The sequence below is a fragment of the Diabrotica virgifera genome, chromosome 2 (genome assembly GCF_917563875.1).
Source record: "Diabrotica virgifera virgifera chromosome 2, PGI_DIABVI_V3a".
NCBI lineage: Eukaryota > Metazoa > Arthropoda > Insecta > Coleoptera > Chrysomelidae > Diabrotica > Diabrotica virgifera.
In genome coordinates, this window is record NC_065444.1 from 45,565,754 (window position 1) to 45,581,827 (window position 16,074).

Below are 16,074 nucleotides of genomic sequence, written 5' to 3' on the forward strand. Positions count from 1 at the left end.
AAACTTAAATCAATTTGTTGCTAATAAATCCTAATAGTTCATTATTAATAAAAATTTAAAATTGGGAACCAAAAGGAAATAAGATTCCCACGTTTAAATGTTTGTATTAAATAAATATAAGATCTAACAAATATTAAGCAGTAATTGCCATTTATATAAAATTAACAAAATTTTGATTTATGATTGTAATCCATATGTGTGTATTATTTTATATTTTTCCTATCCCGATTAGGAACCACTGAGAAATACTTAGAAGTCACGAAAGTAAGTAAGTAATTTTATAATTCGCCCTGAGATTGAAAACATATTGATATGTGATCTGGTTGATTAATTAGATTATCATTAATGCATTAATTAAATTAAATTACATATAAGAATATCATCACATATAAATAAATAAGAATACAGCAAATGTCGTCCAACGTGGAAAGCATTGAAAAGTATTTCTAGTGGCAAATTTGAAGGATAGAAAGAGAAAAGCCGGTAGTTTGAAATTTATATGCCTGTGGTAAAAAGTGAGAGACTTACAGTTGATAACATAAAAATTTAGATCCCTTTAGGTACAAATTTTACATAACTGATTTAATAATTTACTTTTACGATATTTACATTTGATATATTTATTGACAATTTATAATATTTGGGGGAGAAAAAGTCGTTTTGGGTAACATACTATTAAAATTTCACATTTGGCGGGGATAGTACTTCTTGAAAACAAATGTCTGTGACAAGAAGCCAAAGCAAAGACAACAAAAAACAAAAAGAACATTCAGATCAAGAGGACAATTCAGACCAAGAAGATATTTTAGACACAACAATCATGGAAACAGGAAAAAAAGAATTGTCAGAATTAGAAAAGATATTACAACTTATGCAACTCCAGTCACAAAAAATGGATGAAGCAAAACGAACAATGGATAAAAATCAGGAAGAAACATCAAAGAAAATGGATGAATCACAAAAAAAAATGGATGAATCACAACAAAAAATGGATCAAAAAATGGATGAAACACAACAAAAAATGGATGAAACACAACAAAAATTGGATCAAAAAATGAATGAAACACAACAGAAAATGGAGGAAACACAACAAAAATTGGATCAAAAAATGGATGAAACACAACAAAAAATGAAACAAGCAATAGAAGAGAACAACAAGAAAATGGAGGAACGCATAGGAAAGTATGAAAAGGAAGTAAAAGGATGTTTGACAACAATGAAAAACGAGATGAAAGAATAAGAAATGAAAATCCAAAATAAAATAAAGGAGATAACGAATTGTCAGAAAAAAGAAATGGAAAGTTTGGAAAACAAGTTGCAAAACGCTATCCAAGCAGACATAGAAGAAGTGGAAAGAAAGATTGCGGAAATCAATACTCAACAAAATGTCGGAGAAAGAAGAGAAATGGTTATACATAGCACAGATGACGTGAAGATAAGGTTTGGCGGGGATGTAAGAAGATTACACCCAGTGCCGTTCATAAATAGCCTGAAAAAGAAAATACAACACATAGGAAATTTCGAAACAGCAAAAAAAACTATCAGAAACCATCTCAAATATGAAGCAAGCCTATGGTTCGATAGTAAAGAAGAAGAATTCGGCAATTGGCAACAATTTGAACAAAAATTTTTGAATTATTTCTGGGGAAAAGTCCAACAATTGGAAATTAACAAGGAATTGCAAAATGGGAAATACAATGATAGGATGGGGGTATCAGAAAGGACATATGCTTTACAAATTTACAATAATGCAAAACATTTGCAATATAATTACTCATCGGAACAATTAGTCGAACTGATTGCAAGACATTTCGAAGAAACGCTGGAGGACCATATCACATTGCAAAACTACAAAGACATAGATAGTCTATGCCAATTCTTACGAATAAGAGAATCACGTTTAAGAGAAAGAAAATCAAGAAGGTCGCGAGAAGATTACAGGCCCCGAGAGACACAGGATTACAGAGAGAGAAATCATTACTGGAGACCAAGACGAGATTTTAATCCCAGAAGGGAAACCGAAAATAGAGACAACGGAAGAGGAAATTATGAACAAAGAAATAGGCAATGGAATTAGAACAATAATGGTAGACAAAATGAACAGGGATATCGAGAAAACCGAAACAGATCCGACAGACCAAGAGAAAATAGAAGAGAGGTAAATAATACCCAGACAGAAGAATATGACGGAGAGAGAAATTATGACGAAAATATAAACAACGATGAGCAACCGGCGGTTTTTTCACAACGGCGCTTACTAAAAACAAAAAAACAAACAGGAATCTTTTGTCACCCCAAGGAGTTTATTAAATTGGCAGGAAACAACGAAAAGAAAAATGGAGTTAATTTAAAATTTGTGGATGGATTTATCAACGAGAAACCAATTAAAATTATGATAGATACTGGATCGGAAATAACATTGGTCAACAGAAAACTAATAGAAGAAGTTAACTTAACAAATTTAATTTACAAAATACCTAGGGTAAATTTAGTGGGCGCAAACAAACGGACATTGGCAACTATAAATGAAGGCATACGAGTAACGGTACGACTGGGTAAGAATATGTATGCACTACAATGTGTAATAATGCCAAATATGTCACATGACATGATAGTAGGAGTTGACGAATTGGCAGAAAAACATGTAGTGATAGATTTTAAAAATAATACGATGAAACTAACAGAAGAAAAAGAAAAAGAACAGGACAAGGAACAGGAGAAACAAAATATGGACGAATCAGGTAAAGAACAAACAGTGGAAATGAATTTGGCAACGAAGCAATGACAAAGAAGAAAAGGGAGAAAAAGTCAGAAAAAGATAAAAGAAAATGAAACCTGTGGCTCCTCAAAAGAAGAGTTGAGCCCAGAAGAAAAAAAATTGAGAGTATCAAAAGCAAAAGAAACCTGGGATTCCTCAAAAGAAGAGACGAGCTCAGGAGAAGAAGAAATAAAGCTAACAAATGAAAGTGAAAAGAATATGATTGAAACAGTGGTATTTGAAGAGGAGGTATATGCAAACGAGGATGCAGAATGCACGGTAAACATATGTGAAGAGTCTGAGGAAAAAGACAGAAAATTGATATGTGGAGAAGGAAAAGAAAAAGAATTGCGGTTGATGTTAAGAAACTACGAAAATTTGATCAATGAGGAAAACAGAGTGGCGAAAAAGTACGAACATTCATTTGAGGTGAAAAACTTGGGAAATTTTCGATCAAAGACTTACCCGATTCCATACAAGTATCGACAAGAGATTAAAGTAAGGAAATATACAGGGAGTTGGTTTTGCCTCGAGAAAATTTATTTAAAAATGCAGATAAATTTTATCGAATACAAGGCGGGGATTTGTTATATTTCTATTTGATATGAGAATTAAAATTTTATAATTATAAGCAAAATTCAAATTAATATAAAAGATTTTCAATTTTCTCAACCACGGGCATGTAAATTTAGAACAACCTGTATACAACAAATTATTATATTTAGTTTTTTAGAAAGTGATTCGAAGAAGTGTACGAAACTCGGTAACAATGCGCCTAAGATAAACAAGTTGAGTGACGCGGACCATTATAGTGTTTCGCGGAAGATTCGATCATTAGCCGACGCTAAATAAGACTCAGTGAAATAGATAATAGGTCATTAAGTTTTGTAAAAAGTAGAAAGTAAGTTTAAATTGGGAAATGATTATTTTTTCTTGAAATCCATTAAACCTATTTAGAAAGATTAAAAGTTGGTATTGAGGAATACGGCGAATTAAAATTTGTGGTGGAATGTTGATTTTTGAATCTGGAGGGGATATTGAGAAAGTAGGGAAATGAATGAGGATGAGAGATCAGAATGTTTTGAGAGGTTGAGAGGTGAAGTCCAGTGGTAGACGGTGGTGTACGAAGAGTGAAAAAGCCGGTGTGGTTCCGTGAGTGTTGAGTATCCATCGGAACGAGAGGTAGGCCGAGTCGAGAGAAAAGAATCTCCTTGAGCAAAGAGTGTCCCGGTAGCTGATGGAAGTGGTTCGAAAAAGGTAGAACACAGCATCACGAGAAAAGCAGGAGCGAGAGCTATACGAGGTAGATTTCAAAGGAGAACATTACTGGAGGCCAGGACGAGTTTTTATCGCAACCAAGGATAGGAGGAAACGGGTTTTGTGTGAGGACATTCGCAGTTCATCAGATAAAGGTCAGTCTCATTTGTCAGGACATGAATGTATGGTTTTTTTTTGTATTAAATACCACATTAAAAATTGAAGAACATAATCGCTAATATCAGAAGATTTTCATCAAACTTAAATCAATTTGTTGCTAATAAATCCTAATAGTTCATTATTAATAAAAATTTAAAATTGGAAACCAAAAGGAAATAAGATTCCCATGTTTAAATGTTTGTATTAAATAAATATAAGATCTAACAAATATTAAGCAGTAATTGCCATTTATATAAAATAAACAAAATTTTGATTTATGATTGTAATCCATATGTGTGTATTATTTTATATTTTTCCTATCCCGATTAGGAACCACTGAGAAATACTTAGAAGTCACGAAAGTAAGTAAGTAATTTTATAATTCGCCCTGAGATTGAAAACATATTGATATGTGATCTGGTTGATTAATTAGATTATCATTAATGCATTAATTAAATTAAATTACATATAAGAATATCATCACATATAAATAAATAAGATTACAACAATAGTTACGAACTGTCGCTGTTACGAGTTGACGACGTTACGAATTGTCCGGTTACGAATTGTCGCGTTACGATATTTTATGGATCCGATTAAACTACTGTATATATTTGAAGTTTTTAACTAATTTTTAATTTATTAATGAACTTGAGAATATTTATCGTAATGTAGCAATTTAAAATCCTTTTTATTACTCAATTAGACAAGTGGCAATAATGATGCGTATATTTTTATTTTTATTGTATCAACTCCAAAGCCTCAACTTCTAAAAATATCACTCTTATATCTATAGCAGTAACTTATAGCATGTCTTCATAAAACTATAAAATGACTAGATTACGGTATATATAATTAATTTATCTATCAATTAATGTTCTATTTTTATATTTTTTATTAATATGATTTTTAATCACGTCAGCATAATAAGGAGAATACTGAATATAGTAACTGTGAGAAGAGATACCTGAAGCCGAGTTAGTGTATATGGTTTAATAAAAATTACCGATATATCTACATAATTTCACAATAATCTATGTATATTTATCTCGGTTCTACCAGCAGGTTTAAAAATGATTCAATATTTAGTTCATCCGTGCGATATTTATTAATAGATTTTTTATGTATTAAAGGCAGTATACAATAATTTCTTGTGTAATTGGTCATCATCATCAAGAACGTGTAGATCAATAATTCTTCGTATTGTGTGATTAAAGTCTTGACGTTGAACATGCTTACGCCATGTTCTCATTTTGGCATCAATTGATCTCCTTTTCTGTCACTACACTCATCCAAGTAATTACACTCATTTTCATCATATGAATTCGTTTTTCCTTTTTCTTTTTGCCCACCCAACATTCGGTTCCCGGTTTTTATCCTACTAAGTTTTATACATTTTTCTTCTGTCCATTATTCCAGTTTTTGTTCTAAATCCTTTTCAGTACTTCCTACTAACAACATATCATCAGCATTAAGCACCAAAGAATATTACCCTGTAGTTGTTGTTGACAAATTTTTAGTAGTATAAATTAATCTAATTAGATTTCAGTAAATCAAATTTAATTACATTGAAGTCCCATAAATTCTCGTATAAAAAGGATTGATAACATATTATTACATATGGATTACATCTGCGAAACGAGTAAAAGACAAAGTATAATCAATTAAATTAAAACTGTCTTCAGTCTTCTTAAATTAAAACTTCATTTTACTCAGTTTTTGAGTATTTAGAAACTGTCTTTCGGTCCTTTTCCTAGACGAAGAGAAGGTAAATGCGTGGCCTAAGTGTCCTCTATTTGCTTTCTCCTATTTTCGTCGTCTATACGTGATTATATATTGTAAAATCCGGAGATATGGGATGCAGCCAGAAAGCAGTTTATTAACGAAAAGTCTTAGATTTAAAATATTGTTTATTATATTTTTATTTCAATTATTCTAATTGTTTAAAAAGTAGTAAACTTTGTATCTGGGGCTTTTCGTTGTTTTCCTCGTAATACGAGAGATGTCGCTGATTTGCGTCTCAAAAGGTGGGTTCATTGCATCGCGATGTTTTGCCTTAAAAGAGGCAGAATGTTTATATTCCCTTCAGAGTTGTGACTGCATAATCTTCACTGATGATGCATAAGGATGCTGAAATAGTTGCTATATGGAGATGGTAGTCCAACTCTGAATCGAATATAAACAAAACCTGCCTGAACCCTTTTTAATCTAAAACTGATTAGTTCAGTCATGTTAGATGAAAAAAAAGCCTAACCTTGCATTTCAAGCTACGCCAAAATTCAAAATGCAAACCTTTAGGAAGATAAATTAATAATAGTGTAAATTTAAAATCGTGACTGAATTCCGCCGCTTCGTTAGCCGCCATCCGAAGTTTAAAGGAGAACCTGTTTTGCTCAATATCTTCGACAATTTCAACTTAACAAATATGCAAAAGTGAAATTGTTGCAAATGCGATTTCATTCAATGTCTTTTTACAAATTTTTTGTAATGTACGTACATCAACAAAGATTGTGAGAATTATATTTTATACAATTTTGATTTATCATTTATCATTTAAGGTCCTATGCCTATGACAAGGTTAACGAGACACAAGCGATTAACGAACCCTAGACGCTGACGTAATCAGTAGCAAGCCTTAAACTTAGGACCTTAAAAGCAGTCCTTTATATTCAAGATGGCGGGTAACGTGACAGCGGAATTTCGTCGCGATTTTAAATTTACAGTAGGTAGTATCGACCATCCCTAAAGGATATAATAAGAAATTTTAGAGTAGTTCGGCTGGTTAATGACATCCCGACTGGACCAGTAATGTATTTCAGGATTTAGTTCTCCCTTAAGTGATTGCAGTCGGGATTTCAAGATATTTCTGACTCGTCCCATGTTGAACAACTTATTAATTGAGATTAAACTATAATTTCCTGTGTTCAATAGTAGCAGTTGTAACTATTAAACCCATTTTATTTTTAAATATTTAAATACAACTTCAACCCTGTGACCCATTATTGAACAATTAATCTAAGACATTTTAGTCCTGTCGCCAGGGGGGGTACAACGGCCTTCTTAATTCAGATGGACTTACCCAAGTTTTTTTTTATGTATTTTGACCCGTAGAACACGAATTTTTTGGGTAACAGTTGATCCGGATGTCGATAAGATTGTTATAAACAAAGAAGTTGAGGAATTACATAACAGCGATTTCTCGCAAAACAAAACATTTTTTTGTATTTTTTGGGTCATTCTAACCAAAAAATGTTCCTATAAGTTTTTTCGTAGGATGCATAGTTTTCGAGATAAACGCGGTTGAACTTTCAAAAAATCGAAAAATTGCAATTTTTGAACCCGAATAACGTTTGAATAAAAAATAAAATAGCAATTCTGCTTACCGCCTTTAAAAGTTTAAGTAAAATTATATCTGTTTTGAATATTTGCATTTCTAAAAATTTATTTTTTGATTGTTCAAAAAAGCTGTAAACACATAGTGTTTCCCGTGCCTAATACATGAGTTTGAATGCATGCTACTTAGAAATAGCCCCGCTTGCACTTTTACCTCCTCTACGTACTCGTTCGATTTTAAATGAGAAATCATTGAAACATCACTCAAGCACTAGGTGTTTATAGCTTTGTTTTAACAATAACATAATACATTTTTAGCAATACAAATAATTAAAACCGATATAATTTGACTTGAACTTTCAAATGCGGTAAGCAGAATTGCTATTTTATTTTTTAATCAAAAGTTTTTCGGGTTCAAAAATTCCAATTTTTCGATTTTTTGAAAGTTCAACCGCGTTTATCTCGAAAACTATGCATCCTACGAAAAAATTTGTAGGAACATTTTTTGGTTAGAATGGCCCAAAAAATACAAAAAAATGTTTTGTTTTGCGAGAAATCGCTGTTATGTGATTCCTCAACTTCTTGGTTTATAACAATCTTATCGACATCCGGATCAACTGTTACCCAAAAAATTCGTGTTCTACAGGTCAAAATACATAAAAAAAACTTGGGTAAGTCCATCTGAATACAGGAGGCCGTTGTACCCCCCCTGGCGACAGGACTATTTGGATTAAATCGCCATATTTTATACCGATATTAAAATTGTGTTGTTAAAATGTTTATTCTTGTTTTCTTTTACCTTTTTTGTAATTGTAATTTGTTTTAGGATTGTATAAAATAATTATCAGCGAAAATCCTCTTTCTACGATAACGGATGAAGCTTTTATTGGTTTAGAAAGGTCTCTCTGGGAATTAGAAATCAGCCACTGTCACTTAACAATTGTTCCAAATAGAGCGATTCGATATTTACAAAAACTCAGGAGATTAGACTTAACTGGTACGTATTCAAAAAAAATATCTCCTTTTAAGTAATACTGATTGATATATTTATATCTAACAATAAAACACTGAAAACGTTTGTTTTCTATACTTCCACAAAATTTATTATAACTAAGTGACTACAGCTGTTTCGGCGAAGTGCCTTTCTCAAGTGATATAGTTTACAATGTGTTTGCCTTTTTAAGTCTTCAACTGAAGAGGTTGAGGAGTGGGGAGCTGTTTGTCTCGAGTTGGTCATTCAGAATTATATCTGTATTTTTCAGTTTATTAATTTCCATAGATTCTAAAAAAGATAGCTTAAGGCCTTTATTTTGAATATGTAGAATTTGAAACTCTTCATTGAAAGAATGATTATGATCTAGAAGGTGAAGTGCGTATGTAGAACTGTCTGTTTTTCTATTGTTGAATGCCCTTTTGTGTTCTGCTATCCGTTTGTCAAAAGTTCTGCCAGTTTGACCGATGTACGCTTTCGGACAGTCACCACAAGTTAGTTTGTACACACCACTCTGTAGTTGCTTTCTATTTCGGCTTTTATTGTTCTTAATATATTTGCTTAAGTTGTTGTTAGTTCTGAAAGCTGGTGTTATTCCTTTCTTTTTTATGTATCTGGCTATCTTTGTTGTTATCTTGCCAGTATATGTGAGAGAGCAGAAGGTACTGGGTTCTTTCTGTGGTGGTGGATTTCAGGGCTTTCTTATGGAGTTTTTGGTTTAAAATTTTGTTAACTGTTTGTTCGTTATAGCCGTTGTTTACTGCTATTTGTTTAATGATGTTTAGTTCTATCTCGAAGTTATTTTTGTCATGGGAATTTCTGTCAGTCTATGTATCATGCTATGGTAGGCTGCTAATTTGTGTTGTGTAGGATGGGATGATGAATTGTGTATAGTTGTGTCAGTGTGGGTAGGCTTATGATATACGGAGAACTCATGTTTGTTGTGTAGTCTGGAAATCGTTACATCTAGAAAGTTTATGGAGTTATTCTGTTCTGTTTCTATTGTAAACTCAATATTATTATGAAGTGAATTAATATATGATAGAAATTGGTCAAGTTGTCTGTTAGTTCCTGTAAAGCATACTAGTATATCATCCACGTATCTCCACCAATATAAGAACTGTTTAAATACGGGATGTTTAGAAATTGTTGTTTCAAGTTGGTTCATAAATATATCTGATAGCAATGGGCTTAGAGGATTACCCATAATAAGTCCTGCACTGTTGTTTGTGTATATTTGATTATTGAATTCAAAATAGTCTTGATTTATGCAAATTTCAAGAAGGTGTAAAATTTCAGATGCAATGATCGGATTTGTACTATTATGGTCTAAAAGATTTTTAACTAAAACAAAAGTTTCTGTAGGAGGAACACTAGGAAAAAGATTTTTTACGTCAAATGAAATTAGTCTGGAGTTGTTGGGCAATTGAAAATGTTGTATTTTATTAACTAGTTCTACTGTATTTTTTACGGTGAATTTAGGTGAAAATTTAGTGTATTCTGTAATAATATCTGACAGTTTTTTTGAAAGTTTATATGACGGAGTAGTTTAATAAAAGAGTATAATTTAGGAGGTTGTGGGTCCATAATATTAAGGTATTTCTGTTCTGTTGGATTTAGTATTGATTTTGAATTTTCAATGGCTAGTTTAATTTGTTTTCGGTATTTTTCTGTGGGGTCTTTGTTTAGTTTTATACTGTTTTGGTTAGTTAAAAATTCTATTGTTTTGTTATTATAGTCTCGTTTGTCGATAGCAATAGTAGTGTTACCTTTGTCTGCTTTTGTAAATATTATGTCATGTTTTATTGATTTATTTTTAATTGAAACGGCTATTTGGTTTTCTTTGAAACAGGAATTATTAGTTTCACTACATACATCAGTAATAGATTTTGAAATGATGCTTTTTTCTATGTTTTTGGCAGTTTTGTTTAACGCTACTTCACATTCTACACCTAGATATTCTAATTTTTTTTTATTATTATGTTGAGGCAAGTTGTGTTTGAATCCTTTCTCTAAAAGTTCTATTTCACTATTATTGAATTTAGTATCTGTTAAGTTTATAAATCTATTGAAAAAACTATGATTTGAAAAATTTGTTGTATGAGTATTGAGTTTTTTACTATTGCAAATTAGATTATTTAGTTTTTTACATTGTGTATTAAATTTTTTGTCTATTATATTATCTACTTCAGTTCTTACTTTAGAATCTAGGATATCAAATTCTATATTATCTAATCTATAATGTAATTCTGAATGACATACCTTAAGATAAACAGCTATAATATCTCGTTTTCTGTACTGGGTGCTCCTATCCCGTTTCAGCCATCTGGTTTGACCCTGGTGGATACCTGCTATGGCAGCGGCACTGCGGTTGTTGGTTTTTAACTTTATGTATTTCGGGAACACGTTGTTTTTCACGCACATGTTTAGAAACCATGTTTGTTGTGTAGTCTGGAAATCGTTACATCTAGAAAGTTTATGGAGTTATTCTGTTCTGTTTCTATTGTAAACTCAATATTATTATGAAGTGAATTAATATATGATAGAAATTGGTCAAGTTGTCTGTTAGTTCCTGTAAAGCATACTAGTATATCATCCACGTATCTCCACCAATATAAGAACTGTTTAAATACGGGATGTTTAGAAATTGTTGTTTCAAGTTGGTTCATAAATATATCTGATAGCAATGGGCTTAGAGGATTACCCATAATAAGTCCTGCACTGTTGTTTGTGTATATTTGATTATTGAATTCAAAATAGTCTTGATTTATGCAAATTTCAAGAAGGTGTAAAATTTCAGATGCAATGATCGGATATCGGATATTACAGAATACACTAAATTTTCACCTAAATTCACCGTAAAAAATACAGTAGAACTAGTTATTAAAATACAACATTTTCAATTGCCCAACAACTCCAGACTAATTTCATTTGATGTAAAAAATCTTTTTCCTAGTGTTCCTCCTACAGAAACTTTTGTTTTAGTTAAAAATCTTTTAGACCATAATAGTACAAATCCGATCATTGCATCTGAAATTTTACACCTTCTTGAAATTTGCATAAATCAAGACTATTTTGAATTCAATAATCAAATATACACAAACAACAGTGCAGGACTTATTATGGGTAATCCTCTAAGCCCATTGCTATCAGATATATTTATGAACCAACTTGAAACAACAATTTCTAAACATCCCGTATTTAAACAGTTCTTATATTGGTGGAGATACGTGGATGATATACTAGTATGCTTTACAGGAACTAACAGACAACTTGACCAATTTCTATCATATATTAATTCACTTCATAATAATATTGAGTTTACAATAGAAACAGAACAGAATAACTCCATAAACTTTCTAGATGTAACGATTTCCAGACTACACAACAAACATGAGTTCTCCGTATATCATAAACCTACCCACACTGACACAACTATACACAATTCATCATCCCATCCTACACAACACAAATTAGCAGCCTACCATAGCATAATACATAGACTGACAGAAATTCCCGTGACAAAAAATAACTTCGAGATAGAACTAAACAAATAGCAGTAAACAACGGCTATAACGAACAAACAGTTAACAAAATTTTAAACCAAAAACTCCATAAGAAAGCCCTGAAATTAGTGTATCCACCACCACAGAAAGAACCCAGTACCTTCTGCTCTCTCACATATACTGGCAAGATAACAACAAAGATAGCCAGATACATAAAAAAGAAAGGAATAACACCAGCTTTCAGAACTAACAACAACTTAAGCAAATATATTAAGAACAATAAAAGCCGAAATAGAAAGCAACTACAGAGTGGTGTGTACAAACTAACTTGTGGTGACTGTCCGAAAGCGTACATCGGTCAAACTGGCAGAACTTTTGACAAACGGATAGCAGAACACAAAAGGGCATTCAACAATAGAAAAACAGACAGTTCTACATACGCACTTCACCTTCTAGATCATAATCATTCTTTCAATGAAGAGTTTCAAATTCTACATATTCAAAATAAAGGCCTTAAGCTATCTTTTTTAGAATCTATGGAAATTAATAAACTGAAAAATACAGATATAATTCTGAATGACCAACTCGAGACAAACAGCTCCCCACTCCTCAACCTCTTCAGTTGAAGACTTAAAAAGGCAAACACATTGTAAACTATATCACTTGAGAAAGGCACTTCGCCGAAACAGCTGTAGTCACTTAGTTATAATAAATTTTGTGGAAGTATAGAAAACAAACGTTTTCAGTGTTTTATTGTTAGATAAAATGAACTTCCATCAAGTAACGGTCGAATCCATCAATTATATATTTATATGTTGCATTTTCACAAGTGTTTCTTCGTCGTACTTAATAATATCTTAACGAAGTTATGTATTTTATTTTTAACGTTTTCTCTCGTTCTTTTTGTATTCTTTAATGACCCTCTATTTTTACTTTCCTCTTTTTATGTTCCTTTACCTTCAGGTATAGGTATCAACAAGGCTCTGCTAATTTTATTTTAACCTGTTCCAAACAGTTGGTTTGTGGTGCAGCCAAACTTCTCCATATCTAAGGTTCCGTCTATCCATGGCCTTCTCCACTTGATCCCTCCATGATCTTCGGGGTCGGCCCTTATTTTTCCCTTTCCTATTGGGTTTCAATTCAAAATATTTGATATCCACCTTGCAAAATCTGCTGTCCTCACGTTACTAAATTTATTCTGTTCTACTGCCATTCTTCTCTTTACAACCTCATTTCGAATACGATTCAGTCTTATTAATCTAAAGATCCTTGTCATGAATTCCATTTCGGTTGCTATAATTTTGAACCTATTTGATTTGTTTATTACCCAATTCTCTACTTCGTAAGTCATTATACTACGTACCAAGGTGTTATAAAAATATATTCTCTTCTTTCTATTTCTGTTACTCTATATATCCCATAGTACCCCGTTCATTTGTTTGATACATGTTGTCTTTGCTAATCGGCTGCTGATCTTTTGCTCAGTGGTTCTATTTTCTATTTTATTGACATATAAGTTTCTCATTGGTTCTTGTTCTGTTGTTAAGTATTTGGTCCTTGTATGATTATTTACAGTCCACTTTATGTGTATTGTTATTCTAGTTTTCGGAGCATATAGGATAGATCTTCTTCATTTTACCCGTCATCACTTGTCATCTGCAAAGCTTACATAGTGTTTCAAGAAATCTTCTCGGATTGGTATTCTCATACTTTTACCTTTCCTTTTCCATGGCTAAAGTATTTATTCTAGAAATATCTTAAACAGCGTTTGTGATGTAGAGGATCCCTGCAGTAAGCATTTTGTAGTCTTAAATTCGTTCAAGTATTTATTGCCGGTTTTAACTCTACCCTGTTGTAGTATAGGTTTTATTCGGCTTTATGCCCTAGAAGTTTTCTCATTTCTTTCTCTCCTTTCATTTGCCTTTTTAGGTACCGAGGTAATTTGTGCTTTGGACCACTTTTCTGGTGTTTCGTTCATGTGATTAACATATTTAATAAATATAATACTTTTAGGAAACGATATCAATAAAATATCTCCTGAAAACTGGAGAGGTATCGAACATTCTTTAGAAGTTCTAGTGCTAGCAGAGAACGACATCAATCACATACCTATAGACACTTTCTCGGGACTGCCAAATTTGGACACAATAGATTTAAGAGGCAACAATCTGAGGGAAATCGATCCTTCTGTTTTTAGAGATGGTTTGGGCAGACTAGCTTATTTGATTCTAGCCGATAATCAACTTAGTTCCATACCTTACCAAGCCCTTCAGCCTTTGAGACTCTTGAAGACGCTAGATTTAAGCTTTAATAGAATTAATAAAATGCAGCCTGCAACAGAACCTGGTGTACAGATTAACCTGAACTATCAGTTAAATTTAGACACTTTCAGACTAGATTACAACCAAATTTCATTTCTGGAACCAATGTCATTTCAGTACTTCAATGTATTGAATAGAACTTATTTGGATGGAAATCCTATAACCAATTTAGAAGTAAGTTACCATACTGTATTTCAGTTAAAATATTAAACTCCTTTACATCTAAGATAAGTTACCTTTTTTTTTTCGCTAACTTTGCAGCAAATAATTTTTTCTAAGACAAAAGAAAAACTGTCCAAAATATGTTTTGAATATTTGTCTATTTCTGTAATTATTATTGTTTTTCCTTTAGGAAAATGCATTTCGACAAGCAAAAATCAAAGAACTATATCTACGGAGCTGTGGTTTGACACAAATTAATCCAGCGGCATTTGAGGGTTTAGAGAAATACCTAGAAATTTTAGACCTTTCAGGAAACAATATATCTCTCTTGCCAGAAGCTGTTTTTCATCCATTCCAATTGTTGAGGTCTCTATCGTTAAGGGATAATATTTTGCAAAAACTGAATCCTATTGAAGATTTTAATGGATTTCAATTCACTTTGTACAACTTGGATTTAAGCGGTAATGAGAAACTTTCATTGTCACTTCAAGATCTAAGAAGGTAATGTACAGGAATAAATTTTAAAATTTTATTATATGTTTTGAAAAGCTAAAATGTGCATATTGCTAGCATATCTATGTTTACAGCACATTAAAGGTATGGGCAATTCTCAAAATTTTGGTAATTTTACAGTTTTTAAGGCACATTTACAAAGTTTTGTGGGTGAATCATCATAGATTATTAACTTAAGAATCAAAAAATCAGAGGATACATGATTAAAAAAAAAATGTTCAAAAATTTAAAGCGTAAGAACCTAATTTAATCGCAAATTTCTTTAGTTTTGTTGCTGCTAGTTTGGCCCAAAAGAACATTTGCTCGCTTGTAGTATCCTCCATTTTACTTTTTCAGATCTGCCATTATCACTTGTTATTAGAGAATCTAGATAAGTAAACTTATTTACTACCTCAAAATAATTATAGTAATCAATGCTGAAGTTATATTCCACGTCTCTATCTCTACTTCTTTTAAGTGGAATTGATTGGTTTTTCGTCGTTTATTTTAACGCGCATATTTTGTGGGGCTCATAAGAAGATGTAATCCATCTCTTTGTGGCCTCGTTTGGTGCGTACGATCAAATCCAAATGGTCAGCGTAAGCCATAATCTCCGTTGACTTATTAAAAAATGTTGTCCCTCTGTTGTGTAACTCGGTATCTCTTACTTAAGAATTAATTGTTCTGTTATTGTACATAAACAAATCTTCTTCACCATCTTTTAATATTGACTATTTGTTGTTGTTATCTTGTCATGTACCTAATATATTAATTTCGCTTCTTCAATAATAATTGCTTGGTACAAGTAACTTGAATTGTTGATCTATCGTCTGACTATTACTTTGCACCTCATACATTAACGTATCCATACATTCTTTGTATTGTCTACGTATGTATAAGTTCAGTGGTGTCATGGTGTCGGAACGCGCCGGATCGCCGTTCCGGCACTGGTTAAGAAAAAGCAACAATTAAAATAAAATAAAAAGCAACAATTCCAGAATTTCAATAATTTTGAATTAAGCAAATGCATATACATTTTAAAATATGCAGACGTAACTTGTATTTAAAAAAACATCAAGTAATATTTTACTTGTC

At 32.0% G+C, this 16,074-nt stretch overlaps 1 protein-coding gene across 2 annotated transcripts in view; it reads left to right on the forward strand.

Annotated features, from left to right (window-relative positions):
* LOC114339516 (chaoptin) overlaps positions 1–16,074 on the forward strand; it is a 102,498-nt gene that overhangs the window by 13,397 nt on the left and 73,027 nt on the right. For both annotated transcript variants that reach the window (XM_050642562.1, XM_050642563.1), the window contains exons 3-5: positions 8,334–8,504; positions 14,018–14,499; positions 14,678–14,988. In XM_050642562.1, coding sequence (XP_050498519.1) covers positions 8,334–8,504; positions 14,018–14,499; positions 14,678–14,988 — 964 coding nt within the window. The remainder of the gene's footprint in view (positions 1–8,333; positions 8,505–14,017; positions 14,500–14,677; positions 14,989–16,074) is intronic.